This window comes from Macaca thibetana, chromosome 20 (genome assembly GCF_024542745.1).
Source record: "Macaca thibetana thibetana isolate TM-01 chromosome 20, ASM2454274v1, whole genome shotgun sequence".
In the NCBI taxonomy this organism is placed as follows: domain Eukaryota; kingdom Metazoa; phylum Chordata; class Mammalia; order Primates; family Cercopithecidae; genus Macaca; species Macaca thibetana.
The window spans coordinates 47527050-47542171 of record NC_065597.1 but is presented as its reverse complement, the minus strand read 5'-3'; the positions used below and the strand labels follow the sequence as shown (position 1 = coordinate 47542171).

Below are 15122 nucleotides of genomic sequence, written 5' to 3'. Positions count from 1 at the left end.
TCTTGCTCTTGCAAAGATCCTAGCACCTGATCTCTAGCCTAGGACTGTATATTCCAAGTAGAAACCTACCCAAGAAAAGGGAAGATTGGTGAATTTGATGTGGTAGGGTGCCTTTCCCTAGTCAGTTTGAAGTCACAGACATCCTTTTCCTCCTGTCTTTTCCCTCGGTTCCTAGACGTTCCTCAGAGCTCTTTGATGCCTCAGACCTTTCCCTTTTATCCCTCTTGCTCAGGTGCTTCCTTTCACTCCTTTTTCCAGAGGGCAGGCGTCCTAGCTCCAGTTGGTCCATCCCTTGGGCCCTCCCCTGCTCTTCATCTAGCCAAACTGGTTTGAGTCAGCCACACCCCTTCCCAGCTCCCTGAGCTCTTCAGGTGGTGGCTGGCCACTCAACCCCACCCCTGGGCTTGGCTTGGAGCCCTGAGTCAGCTCCATCACCACCCAAGCCAAACCAAAGCTGAGGCAGGAGCCGAAACTCAGAGTCCCTCAAAGCCTATAGCCAGGTAAGAGCCCTGTTCATTTTATATTCTCTGTTCACTCCCTGGGCCCTCCTTGTGTCTTCCTGTTGACTCTGTTTACCTCATCCGAGTTATTTATTTGTATCTACTTCCCTGCAGCTTCTTGGCACACATCATTCTTTGCTCTGTGCTTGTCTCACCCCTTTCACCTTTCCTATCCTTTGTTCCTTGGGTTCAGGGAGCCATTGTGGTTTCATTTTGTGTGGGTTGTAGGAGAATGGTTGGAGATAAGGGTAGAAAGGTGGTTTGATGCCAGGGCCTAGAGGACCTGAGAAGTAGGGAGACGAGAAATAATTAAGTAGGGCATCATTATGCAGGTTTCTGTGTGATAATGAGGTCATTTGGACTCAGTGTACTAGTCTGATTGTGTTGTGTGGCCTGGGTTAAAATAGAGAGAGGAGGTGGCAGGGAGGCAGCATAGCAGAGGAAGACCTGACTTAGGGAAGTAAGGTCTTTTTGGTGTTTGGTTTCAGCGGTAAAAAAGGGCTTACTCAGGTATATTTTCCTTACCTTTCTCCATTCCCATAACTGTTTTCATGTAAAATGGCTGCTTTGCTTGAAGTGGGGTGCAGTACCTAGGGTTCTGCTCTCTGACATCTATAGTACTCAGGGGGCAGCCTCTTGGGAATCTGGGGGAATTGTAGGGTCCTTTGAAATACAGATTAAAATAACAGATTCATAGCAGCTTTCAAGAGTTTGTATTTCTCCTGCTTCTTGGTGTGCACCTGTCATTTGGCCTCTTCCCACTTGTTGTAACACTAAATAATACAGATAATACCTTGTCTACATTGGCTTGCTTTCAAAGACTCAGAACCTCAAACTCAGGTAAAAGGATTCCAGCCACACATCACATTTCCTCTTCTGCTCTGTGAGTCACTAGAGGAATTCCCCAGTAAGGCAGCATTCCTGAGTGCCAGGCTATGCCATGAGAACAGAGTGCTCCGAGGGGTGGAGTCTGAGCAAGCAAGGCCAAGGGCTCAGTTGTTGGGCTCACAAGTACCTTGACTATCGCCCACAGGTGATGGAGGACGAGGAGAAGGCAGTGGAGATCTTGATGGGCAACACGGAAGCTGCTCATCCTCCATCCCCCATCCGCTGCTGCTGGCTCCGCCTCCGCTACTTGGCAGCTACTAGCATTATCTGTGGCTGCTCTTGCCTGGGAGTCGTGGCTCTGGTGTTTGCCATCAAGGTGAGGAGTGACAGGGGGGTGGGTATAAGGCAATGGTTTCATGTATCTGACCTATCTGCATTGATTAGTCACTGAATACCTATCAGTGCTCTGGGCCTAGTGCCAGAAATAAGAGTAAGACAGGGTTCCTTGCCATCAGAGGACCCATAGTCTAATGAAAGAGATGACAGTGAAAAAGGATAATTAATAGAATGCAGTTCATCAGTACCATAATACAGGAAGCACAGGACAGTCTGGGAGCCAGGGAGGATCTATGTATATAATGATATATGTGTATGTGGTAGAGTAGGTAACTGGAAAGGCATCCTAGGAGAGGTGACGGGAATTAACCTTAAAGCGTGAGTGAGTAAGGGTGGAAGGGCATTCCAGATAAAGGAAGCAGTGTGTACAAAGGCCTGTGGGGCACGACTGGACCAGTGAGGAATAGTGAGAGATGAAGCTAGAGGACCCAGATTTCCAAGGGCCTCCAGTTCTGTGCTTAAGAGTTTTGACTTTATCTGGGAAGTACTGGGGGGGCATTGAGTGGTTCCTGCAGGGGAAAGTGACGTGGTTAGATTTGAGTTTTAGAAAGATCCACTCTCAAGGTCTACATCGAGGGTGACTTGGAGGGGGCAAGGCTAGAGGCTGCTGAACGGTGATAAGCACAATCTCTAGGAGTCTGAAAGACACTACTGGGTTTTTGAGAGGGCTTCACCATTTCAAAAAGCCTATTAGAAACAGCATATGTCCGCTGGGCGCGGTGACTTAGGCCTGTAATCCCAGCACTTTGGGAGGCCGAGGTGGGCACATCACGAGGTCAGGAGATTGAGACCATCCAGTCCAACATGGTGAAACCCCGTCTCTACTAAAAATACAAAAATTAGCTGGGCGTGATGGTGCGTGCCTGTAATCCCAGCTACTCTGGAGGCTGAGGCAAGAGAATTGCTTGAACCAGGGAGTCGGAGGTTGCAGTGAGCCGAGGTCATGCCACTGCACTCCAGCCTGGTGACAGACTCCGTCTCAAAAAAAAAAAAAAGAAAAAGAAACAGCACATGTCCTTTAGGAAAGGCTACACAGGCTAAGTTAAACTTCATGCTGGAATTTTCTCAACCCTAGACATATTTTAACAGTCAGAAACTTACTGTAAGAACTCCTGGGTTCCATTAGGGCAAAATCCTAAAAAGGGCCCTTAATGATGACAAAGAGACTGGGCACGGTGGCTCACACCTGTAATCCCAGCACTTTGGGAGGCCGAGGTGGGCAGAACACTTGAGGTCATGAGTTCGAGACCAACCTGACCAACATGGTGAAACCCCATCTCTACTAAAAATACAAAATTAGCTGGGTGTGGTGGCACGCGCCTGTAATCCCAGCTACTCAGGAGGCTGAGACAGGAGAATTGCTTGAATCTGGGAGGCAGAGGTTGCAGTGAGATCACACTATTGCACTCCAGCCTGGGCGACAGGAGTGAAACTGTCTCAAGAAAAAAAAAAAAAAAGATGGAAAAGATACCCATCAGGCTATGAGAATGAGGTGGTGTTTGGGCATGAATGAAATACTCCAGGCTCACTATTTCTTGCCAATAGTTACAAATTCTGAATCAATCTTGGATGGTTGGAAAGAATGGGGAATAAAAGAATTGGAAAGTACTTTACCATATGTGATCTTGTGAGCTAACTGTGGCCACTCTGAGAAGTAGGCAGGGCGTAGAGATGGGTACTTTATTTTGCAGATGAGAGTTTAGAATCAGAAACTGGAAAGGAGGTAGAGGGTTTGGATGTGAGATTTTCATCTGTGACAGGGAAGGGGGAGTGAAGTGGGGAAATGGACACCTTGGGGCAGAAGTAGCGGGAGAACCTAACCAAGAACCTGCCCCCACAGGCAGAAGAGCGGCATAAAGCAGGCCGGTCCGAGGAGGCAGTGCGCTGGGGGGCCCGGGCCCGGAAATTCATCCTGGCCAGCTTTGCTGTCTGGCTTGCTCTCCTCACTCTGGGTCCCCTGCTGCTGTGGTTGCTCTCCTACGCCATCGCTCAGGCTGAGTGACCCTGGATGGCCTCTGCTGAGAGCCAGCTGAGACCTCCTGGATCCTGCAATGCGGCATTGCTAAGGTCCTGTGACAGCAGTGGTTGGAAGGATCCTGGTTGGAAGGATGGGGACTCTCAAGGGGCTTCGGAAGAGCTCTTCTAGCCCTTTATAAAAGGAGGGCAGCAGCTGAGACTGATGAGAGGAGGGCAGCCCGCTCTGTTCTTTCAGGGCCTCCCATCCCTATCTCCCCACCCAAGCCCACCCTAGGCCTCTACCCAGCGGGAGGGGTTGAAGACCAGGCCTGGTTTTATTAGAATTCATTTTGTAATAAAAGCCTTTTTTAGTGGTGAAATACTCCTGTCTAATTGTTCTCCCCCTGCTTTACTTTGGGCCCTTGGTGAGAGCCAGCCTGAACATCTGACTGATAGCAGAAGCCAGCATCCACCTCATCCAGGAGCTTCAAGAGTAGGAAACAATTTTTATTTTCTTCTTCTGGAAGTTTTCCTTCTTGGAAAGACCCCAGCTTCTCCCTTGTACGTCCACAGAGACTCTGAGGCCAAGAGTAGTAGCAGCTGCTACTATTTATGACTTACTATATTCTGGGCTGTGTTCTAAGCACTTTATATTTCTTTTTTTTTTTTTTGAGACGGAGTCTCGCTGTGTCACCCAGGCTGGAGTGCAGTGGCGCCATCTCGGCTCACTGCAAGCTCCGCCTCCCGGGTTTACGCCATTCTCCTGCCTCAGCCTCCGAGTAGCTGGGACTACAGGCGCCCGCCACCACGCCCGGCTAGTTTTTTTTTTTGTATTTTTAGTAGAGACGGGGTTTCACCATGTTAGCCAGGATGGTCTCGATCTCTTGACTTCGTGATCCACCCGCCTCGGCCTCCCAAAGTACTGGGATTACAGGCTTGAGCCACCGCGCCCGGCCAGCACTTTATATTTCTTAACTTCCTCCAGTTTTCAGTCACTCAGTAGGTATCTATACTATCATATCCATCATATGAATATGTCACATATGATAGGTACCAACTATCTGAGTGAAAACTGGAGGAAGTGTTCTAAAATGACAGTGTTCTCATTTTATACTTGAGGAAATAAGACAGATTTGCACAAGGTCCTCAGCTACTAAATGGTAGAGCTGAGACTGAACCCAAACAATTTTGATTCCAGAGCTGAGAGAGGAGTGAAAGAGTTGGGTAACAGCAACAACCATCCTGTACATGGAGATTTGAATGATTAAAATGGATTTTCATATCTTTTATCTTGGACCTCATATTTTAAATTTTTTTTTAAATTATGAAGTATATCATACATATAGGAAAATACCCCAAACAAGTATGTATACAGTTCATTAACACAAAGCAAACATGAATAACCACATTCAGTAAAGAAATTGGAACATTGTCAACACTTCAAAGCCTCCTTTATACTCCTCCCGATCACTGCTACTTCCTTTCTTCCCACAGGTAACCACCATTCTGACTTCTAGCAGTGTCGTTTAATTTTGTCTGCATTTGAACTTTATATAAATGGAATCATGTATTCTTTTCATATTTCACAATGTTATTGTGAAATTTGTCAATATTTGGCATAGGTGTAGTTTTCATTGCTGTGCAGTATTCAGTCATACAAATGTATCACAATTTGTCCATTTTCTGTTGGTGGACTTTGGGATATTTGCAGTTTGGGGTTATTATGAGTCATGCCTTTTGGAGTGCACGTGTCCTGGCAAGCACCTTACCATAATTCAGAGTCCAGAAGAGCGCCTAAAGGAATTGGAGATGTTGCACACTGAAGAGAGACTAGAGGGGAAAGAGATGCACATGATGGCTGTCCTCAGTGTTCCCAAGTGCTCCAGGAAGAAGGAAGAGAATTGATTGGTGGTCTCAGAAGTTAGAATTACAACAGTGGGTAGAAGCCATATACAGGGCAGTGTTCTCAACATAGCTTCACAATGGAACACCTGGGAGCCTTAAAAAGTAGTTAGGCCTGGGCTTTGCCCAGACTATATTCTGACTTAATTGGTGTGAGGTACAACTTGGGCATTAGGATTTCACAGTTTCCCAATTGATTCTAGTGCACATAGTTTGAGAACTACTGCTCTACAGATAAGATTTGATTGGGTTCACTCTGAAATTTCTAAATCAGGAAAAAAGGGTAACACATTTTAGAATGTTGTTTTGTTTTTTGTTCTTTTTTTTTTGGAGATGGAGTCTCGCTCTGTTGCCCAGGCTGAAGTGCAGTGGTGCGATCTCGGCTCACTGCAAGCTCTGCCTCCTGGGTTCATGCCATTCTCCTGCCTCAGCCTCCCGAGTAGCTGGGACTACAGGCACCCACCACCACGCCTGGCTAATTTTTTCTATTTTTAGTAAAGACTGGGTTTCACCATGTTAGCCAGGATGGTCTTGATCTCCTGACCTTGTGATCCACCCGCCTTGGCCTCCCAAAGTGCTGGGATTACAGGTGTGAGCCACCGCACCCGGCCTGTTCTTTTTTTTTTTTCTTTCTTTTAAGTTCTGGGATACAAGCAGAACGTGCAGGTTTGCTACATAAGTATATGTGTGCCATGCTGGTTTGCTTCACCCATCAATCTGTCATCCAGGTTTTAAGCCACCACGCCCTGCTAATTTTCATATTTTTAGTAGAGACGGGATTTCACCATGTTGGTCAGATCTCTTGACCTCGTGATCCACGCGCCTCGGCCTCCCAAAGTGCTGAGATTACAGGCGTGAGCCACTGTGCCTAGCCCAACACACAGATCTTAAGTGTTCAATTTGATTAATTTTTTTTTTTTTTTTTTTTTTTTTTTTTTTGAGATGGAGTCTCGCTCTGTCACCCAGGCTGGTGCGATCTCGGCTCACTGCAACCTCTGCCTCCCGGGTTCAAGTGATTCTCCTGCCTCAGCCTCCTGAGTAGCTAGGATTACAGGCACGTGCCATCACGCCTGGCTAATTTTTGTATTTTTAGTAGAAATGGGATTTCACCATGTTGGTCAGGCTGGTCTTGAACTCCTGACCTCGTGATCTGCCCACCTCGGCCTCCCAAAGTGCTGGGATTACAGGGGTGAGCTACCGTGCCCAGCCGATGAATGTTTTAACATAAATAAACCTGTGTAGTCACTCACCACCTATAGGAATATAACATTTGCAGCACATCAGCAAGCTCCCTCATACTCCTCATTATTTTTATCCCCGATACTGACTTAACGGAAACCTCTTCAATCTGGTTCCTGTGTCCTTGTGATAAGCCCCCCTCTTTAGTAATTTCTAGCACCAATCGCTCCAGACTCACCTTGTACTTTCCCTGCTGAAGCCTAGAAATTGGCCATTTCTCCTGAACAGCCTTGGTTCCTTTTATTGGGGACTGTTGTTGAGAAATCAGCATCTAGACACTAGACGTTCTACTGTGACGTTACTGCTTGGGGCATTCTGAAAGCAGAGTTAAGAGCCAGTAAATAATGTTATCTATTTTAAATATTTTTAAAATCGTTTAAAAAATTCTAGTCAATCATAGGGTTCTTTCTCCACTTTCCCCTTCCAGATTCCAGATTCCCACAGTAAGAACCTTGGCTTCCAGTCACGTCAATATGTTGATTACTCAGCTTCAGAATAATCATTCCATTATATTACCAAACAACAAATCTAAGTTCAAGATTTCTTTGCAATTTTGCCTTTAGATTGATGATATAGAGTCAAAGTACTCTATAAAAAGTTACCTGAATTCATTTTTCTTCCCTCATATAATTGTAATCCCAAAGTGTCATTTCTAAGATAGCTGTTGGAAGATAAGTTCATTCTTTTCCTCTTTGCTGGAACATAACCTCCACAAGGTAGGGGTGTGTGTGTGTTTCATTGTCTGAGTCTAGTCCCTAGGTCTCAGATGGTCATAAAAATTTGTTAGTGAATGCCAGGTCTGAGCTATGCACTGAGTCGCTCCTGGCAGAAGCGACTGATGGCAAAAGCTCCTGGCAGAAGAACCTTGTGGGTTTAGAACAGTGTGATACAAGGCTTTTGGGAGAGGGTGGAAGATGGAGAAAGTGTATAAACAATCCCAGATAGTAAACGCTAGGGCTTTGGATGTATTCAGGAGGGATTGAAGCGGCCATAGAAAGAGAAGGCTGCTTCTGGCCTTCTAAGTCCGAACTAAGAGGCCAAGCTGGGGGTCCAAGCTGCATGTGTCCAAATGTTTTAAGGGCTGGAGTGTACTCAAGACAGGCGCTTTGGGCAAGGCTGCTAATATTGAAAAGAGCTTGCTGGGCGTTGTGGCTCAAGCCTGTAATCCTAGCATTTTGGGAGGCCGAGGCGGGAGGATCGCTTGAGCCCCGAAGTTCAAGGTTGCAGTGAGCTATGATCGCGCCACTACAGTGCAGCCTCAGCGTGGGCTACAGAGCGAGACCCTGTCTAAAAAAAGAGAAAATGGTGAATGCAGTTAGGGGTGCTTGAAGAAGACCGAGGGAATTCCCCTGCTCAAGTCTGGGAACTAGAGGCGCGGGAAGGTCCTGCTTCCCCGCCACCCAACGATCACGTTTCCCAGTAAACTCAATTTCCGGGTCCCATTCCAGGCCTCCAAGCCCACTTGACAACAAGCTCCGCCCTCCGCTGGCCCGTAGATGCCACTCGGTGATTGGCCGTGTCTGAAGCCGCGCCCCGGCGTCGCGTCGCGTCCTTAGGTCACGCCGAGCTCCGACGCCCGCACCAGCCCCTATTGGGCGGCCGGTTTCCAATCGGAAGAGCTTCTGAGCCTCAGTCTTCGGGCGGCGCTGGCCATTGGCGGGCAGGATGGAGGCGGAGCCTTGGGTCGTCGCCTGCTGCCCGAGGTTAAGGTGAGTGACTGCAGGCGAACCCGGCGACAGCGCAGGTCGCGTCGACCCTGGTTCCTCTGCCTGCCCCAGCGGGTGAGCCTGCGCTAGACCCCCGTCCCCTTCCTGCGCCCGCCCGAATGCGCCTGCGCGGCAACAGCCGCCTGCCCTTGCGCCCCTTCCCCCAGCTTCCTGGGCACCTCTCCCCACTCCCTTTCCTGCCCTGCCATCCTCCCGCCCCCAGGCTCTTCTGCGGGGTCTCCCCAGTCCGGGTCCTTCCCCTACCCCCCTCCCCCACTCCCCAGGACCCTGGCGCCCCAGCCGCAAGGGCTGCGCCCCCGGGAGCCGCGATGCGGGTCGTCTCAGAGCCTGTGGGCTTCCCTGCCCTCACTGCCCTCCTCCTCCGCGCAGGCCCCCGCTCCCTTCAGGATGACGCTGGACGTGGGGCCGGAGGATGAGCTGCCCGACTGGGCCGCCGCCAAGGAGTTTTACCAGAAGTACGACCCTAAGGACGTCATCGGCAGGTGAGACCGCGGCCAGGGAAACGGAGGTCCAGAGAGGTCGGGCCCCAGCAGTCCCGCTTCCGTTTGAGGGCTGGAGAGGTAGGGGTGTGTGTGTGTGTGTGTGTTTGTGTCAAGGTTTTCAGGAGAGGACTGGATAGTTCTTTTTTCTTTTTTTTTTTGAAACGGAGTGTCGCTCCGTGGCCCAGGCCGGAGTGTAGTGGCGCGATCTCGGCTCACTGCAACCTCTGCCTCCCGGCTTCAAGTGATTCTCCTGCCTCAGCCTCCCTAGTAGCTGCTATTACAGGCGTGCGGCACCACACCGGCTAATTTGTATTTTTAGTAGAGGCGGAGGTTTCACCATATTGGCCAGGCTGGTCTTGAACTCCTGAACTCGTGATCTGCCAGCCTCAGCCTCCCAAAGTGCTAGGATTACAGGTGTGAGCCACCGCGCCTGGATGACTGAATAGTTCTAAACGGGAAGAATCAGTGGTAAGTGGAGAACACCTGGTGACTAGACTGTTAACCATGGGTCAACCCCATATGTTTCACGGATTCATTCATTTATGCCTTCAACACACACGGATGGTTGACGCACCTACTGTGCCAGACACAAAGTTCAACAGGGGGAGGGTAGAAAAGATACCTATGCCCTTGAGGTACTCCACCTGAAGTGACGTGAACGTTAAAAAGGCATCAGGCTAGATAGGTAGAGGTCTGTATCAAGTGTTATGGGATTCCAGAAAAACACAGTTTCCCAGGAGTCACCTTTGGGCTGGGTCTTGAGGTATGAGTAGGAGTTCAGGGGGGTCTTTAAAATCATAAAAATGTATGCGTGTGGTAGATGTCTACAACTTTCATCAGATTCTCAAAGAGGCTCGTTAAAGCTGGGTCATAATTAAAACATGGCCGCAAACTCAGATGCCCTTAGTGGTTGCGCGGGAAATTAAAACCATGACGTGGCCAAGAGTAACAGAGTAGGAAGTGTTGTGTAAGGTGGAGGATTCATGTCCCACCTATAATGTGTGAATTCAGATTTGTTAAAAAAAAAAAAAATTGCACTGGCCAAAACGTACCACATCGGAGGGCTGTGTTTGGCCTATGGATCAATAGTTTACATCCCTTGATTTAACTAGATGTGGGTGACCGAATTCCCAAGTGAGTTATGTGAGGCCAGGAGGCCCCACAGAGCATAGTAGTAAGGCTCTGTGAAGGGCAGCGAGGGAACCAGCATAAGAAATGGAATTTGAGGCCTGATCCTGGAGGGATTTGCTCCTTAGTCTGAGGAATGTGTAGGATCATATGGAGTTGGTGATAGCTTGAGCAAGGAAATCCTTATCTAGGACTTTGTGTGTGCCTCATGAATGCCCTTCAACATCCCTTCAGGATGCTGTTGGCTACATTTCACAGTTGCAGGAGCTGAAGCCCAAGGACCTTACGTCAGGGGACCACTTAGGTTAATTGGTAGCAAATCTGGGGTCTACTCTAAGGTCTGATTCTTAGCTTTGGTCTTCTAGTCAATGGCTTCATATTTATTTGGAGTTTCCTACACTTGAGGGAACTTTGGGATTTGGATGGGGTAATCAGGGAAGTACAAGTGGAATATGGAGGGAGACTTAAATCTTTCTTCCCCCTTCCTTCAAGGAGCAGGTGCTGAGGCTCAGTGTGGGAAGGACTTGCCTAGGCTTTCCCATGGAGGAAGTGGCAGAGCCTGGATTTGAACCCAGGCCCTACCTGCCTTCCCTGTGAGCTTTGTGTTGTGCCTTGCTGGGTACCCAGGTTCCTGAGGCTGCTGTGAAGCCAGGGTGAGCTCCTAAGCTTGTTGCCCTGTGATCCAGATGGGTCTTCAGGGTCTGGCACAGCGGGCATGAGGATGCTGAAGCCCCAGCCCGTGCAGAAATGTGAGCACAGATGCCCTGACTTGTGCTATTTTCTGGCTCTCGCAGAGGAGTGAGCTCTGTGGTCCGCCGTTGTGTTCATCGAGCTACTGGCCACGAGTTTGCCGTGAAGATTATGGAAGTGACAGCTGAGCGACTGAGTCCTGAGCAGCTGGAGGAGGTGCGGGAAGCCACACGGCGAGAAACACACATCCTTCGCCAGGTCGCCGGCCACCCCCACATCAGTGAGGCTGTCTTCCTTGCTCCTGTTAGCAGACGACCCCCCACCTCTTGCTGACCCTGCCCACAGCCCACTTCCCCCAACATTGCCTCCACGCCTCTCCTCCCTTCCTCCTGGCTTCATTCCACTAAAGAGTGGCCATCCATTGGGCCCCCACTGCCTCCTCTGGTTCTCCTTTCTTCCCAGTAACAGCCCGCTGCTGTCCCAGGGTGACCAAGCCCCATCAATGTGTATCCAACTCCTTTCCATCTCTGTCTCTCTGCCTCTCTTCCTCTCTCCCTAGTCACCCTCATCGATTCCTACGAGTCTTCTAGCTTCATGTTCCTGGTGTTTGACCTGTGAGTATCTCCCTGCCACCATCTGAGAAGCCACCTCCCCACCTCCATGTATGGCCCAGCATTTGCTGCTCAGTGGGCTGGACCCACCCTGCTCACACCTTCCTGCTCCAGCTGGGGCTGTCTATCACCTGGGCATGCCTCCTAGCCCATGGCTCTGGCCTTCTCCCTCGGTGCCATCATTAAGGCAAATTCTTTAAAAGTAATAGTGACCAGCCAGGCGTGGTGGCTTATTCCTGTAATCCTAGCATTTTGGGAGGCTGAGGCGGGTGGATCACCTGAGGTCAGGAGTTCAAGACCAGCCTGGCCAACATGGTGAAACCCCATCTCTACTAAAAATACAAAAATTAGCCAGGTGTGGTGGTGCATGCCTGTAAGCCCATCTACTCGGGAGGCTGAGGCAGGAGAATCGCTTGAACCCGAGAAGCAGAGGCTGCAGTGAGCCGAGATCATGCTATTGCGATTCTCCTGTGTCAGCCTCCCGAGTAACTGGGACTATAGGCGCCTGCCACCATGCCCGGCTCATTTTTGTATTTTTTTAGTAGAGACGGGGTTTCACCATGTTAGCCAGGATGGTCTCTATCTCCTGACCTCATGATCCGCCCACCTCGGCCTCCGAAAGTGCTGGGATTACAGGTGTGAGCCACCGCGCCCGGCCTGAACAGATTGTGGCCGGGTGCAGTGGCTCACGCCTGTAATCCCAGAACTTTGGGAGGCCGAGGTGGGCGGATCATGAGGTCAGGAGATCGAGACCATCCTGGCCAACATGATGAAACCCCGTCTCTACTAAAATACAAAAAATTAGCCAGGCATGGTGGTGGGTGCCTGTAATCCCAGCTAACTGGGAGGCTGAAGCAGGAGAATCACTTGAACCCGGGAGGTGGAGGTTGCAGTGAGCCGAGATCGTGCCATTGCACTCCAGCCTGGGTGACAGAGCGAGACTCTTATCTCCAAAAAAAAAAAAAAAGTGTTCAGCAGTGGACTGACCACTTAGAAAATAGATCCTTGCAGCTGGGCGCGGTGGCTCACACCTGTAATCCCAGCACTTTGGGAGGCCGAGGCGGGCGGATCACAAGGTCAGGAGATCGAGACCATCCTGGCTAACACAGTGAAACCCCATCTCTACTAAAAATACAAAAAAAACATTAGCTAGGAGTGGTAGCAGGCACCTGCAGTCCTAGCTACTCAGGAGGCTGAGGCAGGAGAATGGCGCGAACCTGGGATGCGGAGCTTGCAGTGAGCAGAGATCGCGCCACCGCACTCCAGCCTGGGCGACAGAGCGAGACTCCGTCTCAAAAAAAAGAAAAAGAAAAAGAAAATAGATCCTTGCTCATCAGCCTCTCGTGCTGCTTAACACACTAACTACTCTGGTGTCTGTCTCTGCCCATCTGTTCTTTTTCTGGTCAGAATCTGAATGTCAGATGTTACATGGTATAATGTAAACTAATTGCAAAGGTATTTCAAAAGAGAATGATTTGAATTCCAAAGATTTAAGAGAGGCCCTTGGAAAAAATTCATGAAGGCTTCCATATTTTTACAGAAATAGCCCTCTGCAAAAGTGAGAGGGGACATAAGGATGTCTATTATGCCATCCTCCAGCTGTGCAGAGTGACTACACTCCCCAAAACAGTACCTGATAAGTTACTTTGAGGACTGATGCAGAGTTGCAAGTATAACTCAATTTTGAAAATATTATTTTTAATTGACACATAATCATAACCTCAGCTTTTAAAGACAAAATTTCAAAATCAGGTCCTATTCAACCTTTGTGCCACAAAAAAACTGAAATTTTGGTCCATTTTCTTTATAGATTCACTTTGAGAGGCCTTTTTCAGGCATAGTTATTCTCAAACAACAAGAAACTCCTATAAATTATATTGCCACAAGAAGTCTCTTATTTTTGCTATAATTGCCATCATGGCATAATGCAGGTATTTCAGCTGCCAACACACCAGGCCAAACTGCCTTGTTGGAGTGCTGTGTCTCTAGACCCTTTGGTTTGTCCGCAGAGGAATCTATCTTTAGTGGCCTCTTCCATGATATTTTGTATGAGCACTGGTCTGTTTTCTCAACCCCCAATGTGGGGTGCAGCTGCCTCCTATGCCCCTCCTTCCCTTAGGATGCGGAAGGGAGAGCTGTTTGACTATCTCACAGAGAAGGTAGCCCTCTCAGAAAAGGAAACCAGGTAAGGGTTGAGCCTGCAGCCCCAGGGGTGAGCAGGGGGTGGGACAGGGCAGGGAGGAGCCAAGGAGGAGACTGCACCCGCCTTCCCTTCCCTCAGGTCCATCATGCGGTCTCTGCTGGAAGCAGTGAGCTTTCTCCATGCCAACAACATTGTGCATCGAGATCTGAAGCCCGAGAATATTCTCCTAGATGACAATATGCAGATCCGACTTTCAGATTTCGGGTTCTCCTGCCACTTGGAACCTGGCGAGAACCTTCGAGGTGAGGGGATCTAGTGTCCTTATAGGCTTGGGAGGGGAGACCCAGGCCTGATGAGATTGGTTGGCTGGGTCTGAGTACCAAGTCCCTGGTGCCAAGAAAAAGGGAGAAGTCATTGGGTACTTGCCAATTACCCTGTGGGCGCAAAACCTGTGTTTACCTCAGAGTGGGCATTCTGACCTGGGGAGAATGGAGACAGACAAGTGGGCTGACAGACAGTGGTGCACGGTGGGCAGAGGGCCATGCCAGAGGAGCCCAGAGGAAGGAACCCCAATTCAGCCTGAGTCCCACAGAAGAGGTAAAAAAGGGAGCAGGGCAGAGTCATGCTCAGCCACATGTTTGGGGTCTGGAGTGCAGGACCACGGGAGCCTGATGTGATGTGTCCAGACTGCACTTCCCACCTGGGTCCTAGGCCTCAGGTTCACCTGATGTGAATACATTTGTCGGGACAGTAATATTTCTACTGCAAATGGGAAACTTCAAATAAAATTCACCTGTGGGATTCTTCAGAGCCTTTAGTCTGCCACTGACTCTCTCCCTCAATGGCTTTGCACTAGACTTATGAAAAGCTACCGTTTACTGGGCATTCACCTATGAGGCAGGTATCAGTCTTTTTTTTTCTTTTTTGAGACAGAGTCTTGCTCTGTCACCCAGGCTGGGGTGCAGCGGCATGATCTTCGCTCACCGCAGTCTCCACCTCCTGGGTTCAAGCTATTCTGCCTCAGCCTCCCGAGTAGTTGGGATTACAGGTGCCCACCACCATGCCTGGCTCATTTTTGTATTTTTTTTTTTTTTGTATTTTTTAGTAGAGACGGGGTTTCACCCTGTTAGCCAGGATGGTCTCGATTTCCTGACCTAGTGATCCGCCCGTCTCGGCCTCCCAAAGTGCTGGGATTACAGGCTTGAGCCACCGCGCCCGGCCTCATTTTTGTATTTTTAGTAGAAATGGAGTTTCACAATGTTGGCCAGGCTGGTCTCGAACTCCTGACCTCAAGTGATCCTCCCGCCCCGGCCTCCCAAAGTGCTGGGATTACAGGCATGAGCACTGTGCCTGGCCGGCACCAATCTTTATATGGCTTATTCCCCTAAATCCTCTCCACAGCCCTGTGTGACAGATAGTATTTGTGTCTCTGTTTTTACAGAAGGGCTCAAAGAGGTGAGATGACTTCTCCAGGTTCCTAATGCCAGGACTGAACTTGGACAGTCTGACTTCAAATTTCA

At 49.3% G+C, this 15122-nt stretch overlaps 3 protein-coding genes across 6 annotated transcripts in view; 2 read left to right on the top strand and 1 right to left on the bottom strand.

The window, feature by feature from the left end:
- The window catches only part of LOC126944241 (zinc finger protein 688), a 437324-nt gene that overhangs the window by 169944 nt on the left and 252258 nt on the right, over positions 1 to 15122 (bottom strand). The window lies entirely within an intron of this gene.
- Positions 1 to 15122, top strand: part of LOC126944168 (phosphorylase b kinase gamma catalytic chain, liver/testis isoform) — a 62445-nt gene that overhangs the window by 44585 nt on the left and 2738 nt on the right. The window contains exons 1-6 of the mRNA XM_050773432.1: positions 8509 to 8602; positions 8918 to 9030; positions 10953 to 11128; positions 11408 to 11462; positions 13579 to 13644; positions 13741 to 13904. Of these exons, the coding sequence (XP_050629389.1) occupies positions 8936 to 9030; positions 10953 to 11128; positions 11408 to 11462; positions 13579 to 13644; positions 13741 to 13904 (556 nt within the window). The 5' untranslated portion in view covers positions 8509 to 8602; positions 8918 to 8935. Of the gene's footprint in view, positions 8603 to 8917; positions 9031 to 10952; positions 11129 to 11407; positions 11463 to 13578; positions 13645 to 13740; positions 13905 to 15122 lie in introns of the transcript that reaches the window.
- TMEM265 (transmembrane protein 265) lies at positions 404 to 8321 on the top strand. 3 transcript variants are annotated; one of them, XM_050773583.1, is made up of 3 exons: positions 404 to 500; positions 1534 to 1704; positions 3565 to 4060. In XM_050773583.1, exons 2-3 carry the CDS (start codon positions 1537 to 1539, stop codon positions 3724 to 3726), a joined length of 330 nt encoding a protein of 109 aa, XP_050629540.1. In that variant the 5' UTR covers positions 404 to 500; positions 1534 to 1536; the 3' UTR covers positions 3727 to 4060. The 3 variants fall into 3 exon arrangements, with proteins under 3 accessions (XP_050629540.1, XP_050629541.1, XP_050629539.1); XM_050773584.1 differs by lacking the exons at positions 404 to 500; positions 3565 to 4060 and adding an exon at positions 8270 to 8321 and having other exon boundaries at positions 510 to 1704; XM_050773582.1 differs by lacking the exon at positions 404 to 500 and having other exon boundaries at positions 510 to 1704.

What these genes read in the sequence shown, in the direction of transcription:
- TMEM265 (XM_050773582.1), top strand. Translation starts at nt 1,441, where the DNA reads ATGAGAACAGAGTGCTCCGAGGGGTGGAGTCTGAGCAAGCAAGGCCAA. An exon ending in CTCTGGTGTTTGCCATCAAG is followed by an intron (nt 1,705 to 3,564) that starts GTGAGGAGTGAC and finishes CTGCCCCCACAG; the next exon opens with GCAGAAGAGCGGCATAAAGC.